General features: G+C 37.4%; 1 protein-coding gene across 1 annotated transcript; it reads right to left on the bottom strand.

The window, feature by feature from the left end:
* Positions 1-147: 147 nt before the first annotated feature.
* On the bottom strand, positions 148-10,287 carry LOC104213487 (autophagy-related protein 18h-like). The gene is made up of 9 exons (XM_070168590.1): positions 9,739-10,287; positions 6,916-7,359; positions 6,367-6,810; positions 5,125-5,370; positions 4,227-5,021; positions 3,965-4,143; positions 1,660-1,745; positions 1,017-1,574; positions 148-673 (listed from the first exon to the last, which is right to left on the bottom strand). Exons 1-9 carry the CDS (start codon positions 9,934-9,936, stop codon positions 669-671), a joined length of 2,955 nt encoding a protein of 984 aa, XP_070024691.1. The 5' UTR covers positions 9,937-10,287; the 3' UTR covers positions 148-668.
* Between the last annotated feature and the right edge of the window lie 1,092 nt (positions 10,288-11,379).

Below are 11,379 nucleotides of genomic sequence, written 5' to 3'. Positions count from 1 at the left end.
AGTCGAAGTAACAGTTATACTTTATCATACAATTACCCAAGAGCATTATGTAACTACCAAATGCCAATATGCACTAACATTGACAAAGAAGAACTGTCTAAACATACTTTTTTCTGTCAATAATAAGCAACTTCGACCCATTCGACATCAAGCAACTCATTCCCTATCATTCAGCATCATGCTTATACATCTGTCAACTTTGCCAAAATATCCCTGATACAAAATAAACATCAAACAACAAAGTCTAGTATTCCAATCAAACGGTCAATGAAACAGAAAACAGCTGTACAATAAATGGCGATTTTCTTCTTTTTGATTTTTTATTTTCTTTTCTTCTTTTTTTTCATGTAAAAAAAAAAAGAACATAGTTTTACACAGCATAGACAAAAACATGTCCACACCAATCATTTGCATCATGAATTTTACTATACAACATATACAGGAGAATTGGACATGAGAAATCAGGCATCTTCACTCCGGCAACAGGAAAGAAATAAGTCATATTTCACATATCAGTCAGTAGATTTCTTCCGAAATGTTCAGCTCTATATCAATGGTTTATACGATGTGTTCCATTGATTTGCCAATCCCTACTACCAGGTACCAGCATTACTAAATGTTATTGAAATAAGAGTAGGCTGGTACGACGCTGGGATCAGAGTCGGGCATCAACCTGCAACAACCAAAGGTAACTGCATTACATACAGAAGAAAACAATAATGACCTTTGCAACTAAAAGTTCAGAAGATACTCGATACTGTCAAAGAAATAGAGAAAGCCCTGATGGGGGACTACCTAAGGTCTATCTGCTCTGTTGTAGTAGATCTTTTATGTTTCTCTCTGTCCTATTATGATAGATTAAATCTATAAAACATTTTATCGGCCTAACGCGAAATGGTATTGCATGAAAAAGATCCACAGGTTCATGAAAAATTATGTTAAGTAACACAGGAAAAGAATGGAGGGACAAAGAAATAAGCAACTCCACAAGATAAAACCCTCTTAATCTCACTCACCTTCTTCGGAGAAGTCAAACACACCTCCCAGCATATCATCGCTTTCCCCATCATCATCAGGTTTCTCTTTGTCGCAAGGACTACTACTGCTATCCATATCAGCAACCAGTTCATTTACCTCATTTAATTTATTGTTAGTTGAAGCCTTACAGTAGCCTTCTTGAAAAAATTGCCCAAAATCTACAGGGTCACATATATCTTCATGAACAGTTTGTTCGTCAATAATGTTCATACTCATGTCGGAACGATTGGAACTTGAGTTTGAAGCTTCACTAGTAACAACACTGTTTGAAGACTGAACCTCTCTTGCACTTATTCCTCTGGTGGAGAAGGATTCAATTTTGGGAGGAGACTGACTATTTAAAACATAGCTTTCCTCAACGGAGCACAAGATATTTGGGGATGATTCTAGACCAGCCTGCACTTTGTTACTCACTTGTGGGGCTACAGTATAACTAGAGCTTCTCAACCCATCATTTTCTTCCATAGATAGTTCAATACATGGATAAGAAATTGGACCTACGCCCACTTCATGTAAACCAGGAACTTGTGAAGACCCTGAAAGCATATATGTTAGACAAAGCAGAGAAAAATTCAACCATAAAACAACTATTAATGCTTAAAAAAAGTCGAACAGTCTCACCAGAAGGAAAGCTTTTCTCAGAGAGCGAGTCTGCCCTGGCAATACCAGTTGTGGTGTCTCCTGACTTTTCTTTACCCATGGCAGAGCTGAATAATGGAAGAAAAGACTCAACATTATTTTGACTGCATAACACTGTATAGTAAGATATACCAACTATTGCGAGAGAGAGAGAGAGAGAGAGAGAGAGAGCTACAAGAAAATGACCAAAAAACATATCACAACTATATGAACAAATGAACTGAAAACCTAATGATGAAGCAAAATAAATGAAGTAAAACCATGTCAATCAAGTTCCTAAATCATAATTTGTGATTCATATACAGAAGATGTAATTTTTCTAAGTGTCTAATGCAAAGACAAATTATAAGACTCCATATTTTTTTTTCAAATAACATATTCATCTATAATGATTTCCTTAACAATTAATATATCTACTATACTAATCGTTTAGTAACGTCTCTACAAAACAGAGTCCATGGGTGCTGAGTTGCATGCCTCGGTATATTGGTGCCTGCACTGACGTATCGTTTAAGCAAGAGAAAGCGGAAAACCAATCATTGCATCTAGTTTTAGGATTTACACAAGCCACAAAAAAAATTCAGCAACACTGAAGTAAAGACCCATATTAATGATCTACGTGTAACTAACTAGGATCAGTTATAGTATGCTAATCATGTCGGAAATAATGAAACATATAAAGCTCTTCTCATCCGATCTTTCACTGTAAATCGTCAGTGTACTGCAATTGCATGCAAAAGGTTAAACTGAGAATCACGAGACAATGACAAAATGCAGAATGCAGAACTTGCTCTAACAATATGAACCAGTTGACCCCTATGAGCAAGAATACACTGGAGCATTTTCTGGATGGCATTGAACAGCCATTCGGCAGCAACTCATCAATCTTTGCCAATAACACGGTCTTTTTTAACTACAATTTTTTTAAAAGGTCTAGACACAATTTTTGAGATGAGAGTTGAAAAAAGGGGTTCACATTTCTCCGAGACCACAGATAGAGTGATCGTAACTTCCATTTTCTTAATACACGGGGCACTATTACACAAACATGAGAAGTATTAAACTGCCCCATAAAGCTTCCATGATTTAACTAATCATAAAAGAAACCACGGGCAACCAGAACCCTATTTGGTACGAAATGGAAAGTATCCAAACCAAAAGTGAGGACTAAAAGCAAACGAAAGCTGTATAATGCAAGAGACACGGCGGCTTATCTCCATACAAACCATCGACTTCTGTACATTCACTTAAATCACTTCAATATCTATACAATCAGTGACATATCGGACGATGAACAGAATTTAAACCAGCTTCACTGCATGCCTACAGACAGACACTAGAATTCTTCAAAAGCAAATGTTCTTCCAAAAGTCATCATTCCACCTATTTTTAACTTCTTGCGTCCAGCAATTCATGGTCACACTATAATTTGTTTCATGGATTAGCCAGCAACTCAAGTTATAAACAAAACCAATCTGAACTAACAATCACAGGGACACATTCACAACCACAGATAAGTACAATGATCAAATGACCACCATTAAGGCTGAACCTGAAAGGATATAGAAAAGATCAATCTCATACACATTTCTAGACACAACTCTTCAGTCAAGGCATAAATCCTCAAAGTCATTCTCCTCTGCTAAGGTAGAAAAAACATTATGCCACCTAATTGTTGAACTAGTGATCCAGTAAATCACTTTATCTGCTCAGGTTTTGTTGGGTCTGAGTCCACTGGATGCTAAAACATAACTGCAATGGATAAATATTACGGAAGTCTACTTGCCAAAGACCCAAGCTGGAAAGACTGACAAATATCAACATTAAAACTAGTTTCAAGACCTGCAGTATGGCCTAGTGTAGGCAAACCTTGGAGATCAGGGTTCAAATCCCACAAGGATAAAGACCACTAAATAATTTCTTCCGATATGTCTAAAAGCCTTGGTGGGAAGAGTTACCCGATACTTGTGTTGGTGGGAGCAGGAACTCAGTGGAATAGCAAAGTTGCGCACAAGCTAGCAACACGCAACCATTATCACCCCAAAAAAAGGTTTCAAGACCTATTTATCAATGTTAAAGAACACATACAATGCCATCGAAAACTGAAAACAATATTTACTCAGTCCTAAGGCGGTAGGCCTCAACTCTGCATCATGCAGATAATGCGAAGTAAAACCCAATTTTCCGACACCCTATCTCATTTGGTCTGGATCAATTCAACCTTTACGAACATAAAAGTCTCAGTGCTACAAAATGAGCAAAGGATCCATAATAACTATTGCATTACCTATCATCAGACCATTTTGATGGAATTCTGTGGAAATGGTCAAACACAGGCAGTAGATCTTTACGCCTTATTTCGACCTCATTGACAGGAATCTTCTCAATCTCAATCTCCCCAGCAGAAAAACTTCTAGAGAGATCCTGCTCTTCGTATCCAGAAAGACTCATGGTACAGAAGTATATCTAGAACAGATACAAATAATATCAGTACATATATTCAAAAGTATTAGAGGAACCAGACAATTTCCACAAGAGATGATAACAACCTTGGACTTTTGCCAAACAGGTATCCTCCCAGACTTCAACTGCACCTCAGCATTGGAAAGGTACCAATGGGACCGGTCACATAGCTTAGCAGAATCCTTTTCACCCGTATCATCATCTTCAGAAAGAGAATCTCCCATGACAATGTCTGTTACTTCACGGCCACCTATAGTAATGCCATGAATACATTCCTCTCTTTCAGGCCAATCAGCTCTTCGACAAACATCCCACCACTGAATGGAGTCAACTTTCACCCCAGCGTCATCCTCTTGCATTTGAACTACTGATGAAGTCCCGGTTCTCAGATACGCGTCACCCTGTTCTCCACCAAATGAGGGCATCAACTCATATTGAATTAAGTGACCAGATGGAGTATAAGCCAAAAGATGCTCCAACGGATTGAAGTTTTGCGGAGCAGGTTGTTCCCGGCGTACAGAACTATGAAAAACAGCAGCAAGAACACCAGAAGGCACAGAAACCTTTCCGGCTGCAGAAGATGCGGCATTGCTCACTGTATTTAGCCAACCTGAATTCACATTCTTTATCCTGTTGACCACAGAGAGAGTGATAGGTGCTGGCGCTGGCGCAAAAGACTGCTGATTGACCATGAAAGATGATGTAGACCACCATGGTCCCGAAAGAATAGGTAGAAGTATGGGTCCATCAACATGAGAATTTTGTAGTTGAAGACCAGTCTCACCACCAAAAGGGGATAGGACAAAAAGATGGCAAGTTCCCCTGGAAGAAATAATAGCTACCCACTGACTGTAGTGACTAAAACAAATGTCTTGTATCACCTATTCAAATTCAGATTTTAAGAGAATTGTATAATCATAATCATTATAAAGAGACAAACTCAGTATTGAATATCAAAGAAAAACACTGCAAACAGATACGCACAGCTGGAGTCACACCCCGATGAAGCTTGTAGAGGTGGACATGTGAAGCTTTCCAATCGCTGCTTTGGCTGCCTGCTCCATTTGGTGAGCAAGAAGGTACAATGCGAAATATGTTTATATTATTCCCACGTGTAGAGGCAGTTACAAGAAGAGTGCCACTAGGGTCAAAACACAGAGCAGATATAGGACTGGAATGCGCCCTGAATTGTGAAATAACTGCTCTAGAAACAAAATCTTTAATAACAACCTGCAGCAGAAAAGTTGGCAGGAAAATTCAGTTCTCATCATCACCATAACTGCTCTGCCACAGTTACTCTCTGTCAAAATTGCATGTAGCACAATCATCAACTTAGGAGCTATAAACAGTTGGTTAATGCTTAGTATGGAACATCTGGACAACAAACTATTCACATTTAAGAGAGAGAGAGAGAGCGAGAGAGAGAGAGAGGGAGGGAGTAACATATTGCTTGCTCTAGTTGTCCTCTGATATCGGGTTGTAGTATGCTACTTAGGATAATAGAGCTTAATTTTGGATAGTCGAAAAAGTAAAATTTAACATTCAACTTGTTTTATGACAGTAATAATTTGCTTAATAAACGAGAAAACGTTGTTTCCCCCTTAGAAACTTGCTATATGATGGACCAGCCCCCTACCCTTCTCCACTTACAGACTTTATTTGGTTTCAACCTTGTGACGTGTACTTACCACATATCTCGCATACAACTTTTACCATTGAACCAAAGCTCTGGGGTTAGGAGGGAACAAAGTAGGAATAATATTGCACTTATTACGCTTCATTCGATTTAATTGCCGATTACAAAGAGGATCCAACAGGTTCAAGAGCTCAACTATAGCGCCAAATTAAGGATGAAGATAATTCACTGAATATTTATGCCTGGCATCACGCTGAACTAGGAATATCTGATGCACCAGCAACAAATGAAATCATAAAGTGTGAGATAAAACCAGCAAATGAAAAGATTCGATGAGCTGTAAACATGCACGAATAGCAGATATCCTGTCCTCAACTGTACACAATTTAATCTTTTGGAGATATGGCCATCAAAAATGTCAAAATCAGCAGAACAGCGAAAAATAGCTGTATAACAGTCAACAAACTTGAAACATGAAGCCCTTCCTTCCCTTTCCTTATGAAGCTTGGTTTCATTTTCAACAGAACTTCTCAATTAAGTTAATTTCATAAGCATCTTGATAATACAAACAAGCTTTAAGTAGAATATACCATGCCCGCGGCATCTGTTTCAGATGAATGTGCTGGAACCCTCCCAACTTTCCAGCTAGCACTTGTTGACACTGGTGAATTACTCCCGTCAGGAAGAAGTTCATGACAGTATTTTGACAAAGTTTTGTATCCCATGTCCCCAAGATTGATCAATCCAGCAGCTAGATGTTTGCTTGATTCCATGGCATACCTAGCTACCAGATTTCCGTTACCAGGTGAAGTAGAAGGGCTAACACCTGGAGAAGGACTAAGACTTTGGGGACTCAAGCGCCCTGTGTTTGACAACAGCGGATTATTTGAAGCATATGCTAACCATCTCGGTCCTACAGCCATGGGACCGTAGCCAATGTTGACCCCAGTCACACCTTGGCCACCCAACTGAGGCACAGGATATGTGAGCACGCTAAACTTGTTCTCTAAGGTAAGAGCATCAAAACAATATATCTGCCAACACATCAAACATACAAGGGAGCACAAAATCTTCAGTGTAATTCTCAAATTTATGGATAAAGGCATAAACCATCACTATAAAAATTACAAGATGTTTACCTGTGCTGCAAGACCAACAGCCACTACCTTCGGACTGCATCTAACCATATACACAGTAGAGCGGAATCGCAAAACATGAACATAGCTGTGGGACCTTAAAGAGTAAAAACGTACAGCTGTAGGTGAGTGTATAATGCTTCCTCCCTGAGGCTCAATGAAACCATCCCTCCCAGTTTGAACTGAAGCTGAATCTGCACTATCATCACATGCCACAACCAAGAGCAAGGGATGCGATTTCTTATATCCTTCACGACCATCAGATTTTGCAGGGATAGGTTGCATCTGTAGAAAAGTTACTGGATCATCGCGCCTCGAAACTAGTTCACAAACATTTGAAGCATCTTCAACATCCAGGACTTGAAATCCATCAGAGTAACCAATAAGGAGCACTCGTTTGAAAGAAGACAACCCAAGCTCTAGTCTGTCAAAGCAAGCCCATAAAACCTGTTTGGCCAGAAAAGAACGAGCCAATAACATTCAGTCAGATCATATGTACGTCCTATACCGACAACCTAGAAAAGTTATGATGCGGTGAAGCAGAAAAGACTACAATATTCCATATCAGAATACAGTCGGAATATCTTACTTCACTTGAGTATCTAAAGATGTCCAGAACCAAGGCACTTTGCTAACAAATATAACAATCAACATCGAATCTTTTCCAAATCCCTGCAGTTGTAAACCACAAACCAAAGTTTACCCTTCATCTAATATTTTTTCTTCAATTTTCTTCTTTTCTGTTGAGCAGTAGTTTATGAGGGTGGGGGGAGGTCAGAGGAGAAACAAGGACCAAATTAATTAGATGAACTTTTCTCGAGCGAGCCAATAAGCGAAGGGAAATGAAGTACATTAATACTAATCAAGTTATCAACCCCATCCCTAGATTCCTTGGCTGACAAGAACTGAAGATTTCTTATATAAGACCTGACAAGAACTGAAGATAAATAGCACAAGTAACATTTTTCCGCCCCATTATCTCTCCTATATGTGGGATTCCTATGGTGGTCTTCCTTACGAAGAAGAGATGGAAGCTGAGACTAGGAAGCTGCTGCATAGGAGATCTTGTTTGATCCCATAGTCAGTTGTCTAAATTTAAAGATGCAGAAAAAATAAGAGTAAAAGACTATGAACTGCTTCGAGCTTAAAAAACAGAAAGCACGACACAAATCTTTATATATGGATTAAATTACAATCTGCTACATAGTTCCATAATCAATAAAATTAGAACACTAATAGCACTGATTACTTGGAGATTTTACACCCAAAAAAAGTAAATATAGGAGTAGTAAAATTTTGCTGTTAATCCTACAACAAACCCACTAAAGGAAGCATAGAGCTTATATGGCGACGAGATGTCCTAGACTAACAAAGTAGTGTCACCTTTTTATCTCTTTTTATAAAGTAAATGGCCACTTTTTTATCCTAGAACCAAATTGAGTAAAAAAATGGAACTCAATAAAGATGCAAATGTTTTCTTTTGATACAATGGAAAATTAATTATATACCATTAGTAGTTCAAAATTTGAGCCCAAAATTGTATTCCTCGCATTCCACAGTTCCAAGTTGCAACAGCTTAACTACACATGATCCCTAGGGAAACCTCATGAGGCGCATGGTGATGGTTATGTATCCTTTACCCTAATGAGAATTTAGTAATCACGTTGGCATCCAAAAACTCAAGAACTTCAATCACATTTTATTAGATGGTGATGACAATTCCAAGTAACAGGCTGTAAGTTTATAACTGAGAATCATGCCTATATTAACCCCCCCCCCCCAAGGGCCCCTTCTCCTTTAGCATTTTCCCTTCCCAGGGATGAAACGGGACAACAAAAGCATTGCACCTGTGAAATACCATTACTAGAAGGGATTTAGTTACGGACGGGTCTATAAACATAAAGATGGGGACGGTCCTCAAAGCACACCAGATTTTTAATATACAACAACAACTACACCTCATTCACAAATAAGTTGTTCACATTGACCATGTTTCTCCAATTAAAATTCATCTCAGAAGATGAAAAGAAGAAACTTAAATTGAAATGCAATGTGCCTAATAGATCTTCTACATAATCAAAAGAAGAGGGAATTGTCCAGTCTACCCAAAGAATTAATAAAACGATTATGGTTTGATCCTAGAAACAACTGAAATGTATAAACACTTTGGGGTGAATTACTTCATCAAAAAAAAATGAACACTATGGGGTGAATTATCTCCCTGCCAACTTAGCATAGCATAAATCAAGTCCAAATAAAGGCTAGGAAGTAGGAACCTAAACATCTAATCATGTTGCACAGTTAAAATGCACTCACAATCATTTAATCTCACTTTCCGTAGTAATGTAACACACTCTTCGAGAAAACAAAATTAAAAGAGTAGGGGCAGTATGCAGTACCACATCCATTTCAAGCTCCAGTACTTCGGCCGTGATGCCACATAACCTTGGTTCTAGAGTTCAATTTTTTTAGACATCAAATATGTCTTCTTTTTTTCATAAACATCCACATTTCTATCTACATAGCATTGTCCAAAAAATTTCAGTTGAACTCTCAGTGTAAATGATCTCAATTTTAATACCAAATGTAGTTTCTGAGCCAATTCTGCTACACACAATGCTATCCAAATACCTAATGAGTAGATAATAACACACAGTACAAAGTGAGAATAATAATTTGGAATAGGTGTTTTCAACCTTCTAACAAATCTATAACTTGAATCCTCATCCTAACTCGCCAAAATCAACTGACTAGCATAAATCAACTATAAGAATGAAATGATCAACACTCAAAAGCATAAAATGAATGAAGAAAACCGAAAGGGACCTGGTCTTTGCGGTGATCATCGGAGACGGAACCGGTGACGGAGGCACCGGCGGAGCGGACATTAGTCGACACCGTTTTGATGCAAGATGAGATGAACTTGAGAGAATTGGGGATAAATCCATTGGTATTTGTCCCATTCTTCACCTTATTTTTATTATTATTACTGTTGCTGCTGCTGATGTTTTGGCTTTTCTTCATAATATATAATCAAATACGAAATCTAGAATCTCTCACTGGTAACCAGCAAGTAACCACCGGAAAGAAGAATCAACCACTTCAACTTCTTTCAGTCCTCCAGCGCTTACTCCGCCGCCACCGTCCACCGCCGCCGCTACAGCCGAGCGCTGACGTAATTTGATGATCAGATAAAGCATGAATATCAGGAACAGTTCACCGGAAAACCTGAGGAGATAACACCGGCGAGAACTTTTTGGTGTTGATGTTGGTGTATTGGGTTTGACTATCAGACGGTTCCCTTTCCTCTCTCTCTCTCTCTCCTCTCTCTCGCTCTATTTCCTTTTTGTCTTTGTATTTTCTCTATTTCTACTTCTACTTCTATTTCTGTTCTCTCTCTCTCTTCATTGTTAACTGCGGTGCAAGCCAATCCAAATGTTTTCTAATTTTTGCATTTGACCAACGACTTTTTAGAAAGTGTCATTTGCATCCCACTAATTTTGGGTAAAAACTCCAATTAAATAGTATAACAAATATGCTAATCATAGAAAGTTACAATCTATAACTGTGTTGTTTTGCTACTTAATTCGTTGGCTCGAGATGCTTTTGTTCTTTTCTTCCATTAATATGATATATTTGGTAATTTTAATTAATAAAGTGAAATTGACAGTAAGAAATTAACTTAGAAATGTCATTTTGTACCTGTAGGAATGACAACAAAGATGTACATCAAAATTTGTACTACTTAAGTTTTAAATTTATCTCAATCTTAGTTTAGCAGAATTCCAATCATTAGATAGACATATAAAGTAATGTGAAAAGCAGTCACATATTATTGGAGTACAAATGTTTATACTTCATACTTAGAAACGGCCATGAATTTTTTTTCATTTTTTTCGAAAATATTTTTACTTTTTTCGAAATCATTGTTTGGCCATAAAATTGTCAATTTTCATTCAAAGATGAATTTTAAAATTTTTCGAAAATTTAAAAAACTCCAAAAAACTGTTTCCAAAAATGTTCACTCAAATCACTCAAAAAATTCAAAAACAACCCAAAATTATATCGAAACACAACTCATATCACTCATAAAATTCATGTCCAAACACAACTCTAAATTTTCAAATACCATTTTCACTTAAATATTTTTTTACTTTTTTCGAAATTTTATAATTCTTATGTCCGAACGTCCACTTAGAATGTTGCTTATGCATGCACATAAGGACCACATTTAATTAAAAGACGAGTAACAATGATTTTTATGCATTTATTTAGAAAGTATAATATATGTTTTTAGTTTTAGTCAAGTCACTCTGACTACATACACATATGTCCATATTTTAGTTTTACCATTATTGTTGGAGTAAATTGATTTAAAGATAATTCATTAATTCTTTATTGCGTGTTAAAAGTGAAATAATAATTATGGTGGTGTCATATTAATGTAAGATGATTATTATGGTTGCA

The sequence above is a fragment of the Nicotiana sylvestris genome, chromosome 1 (assembly GCF_000393655.2).
Source record: "Nicotiana sylvestris chromosome 1, ASM39365v2, whole genome shotgun sequence".
Classification (NCBI taxonomy): Eukaryota; Viridiplantae; Streptophyta; class Magnoliopsida; order Solanales; family Solanaceae; genus Nicotiana; species Nicotiana sylvestris.
This window is presented reverse-complemented; position numbering and strand designations above follow the sequence as displayed.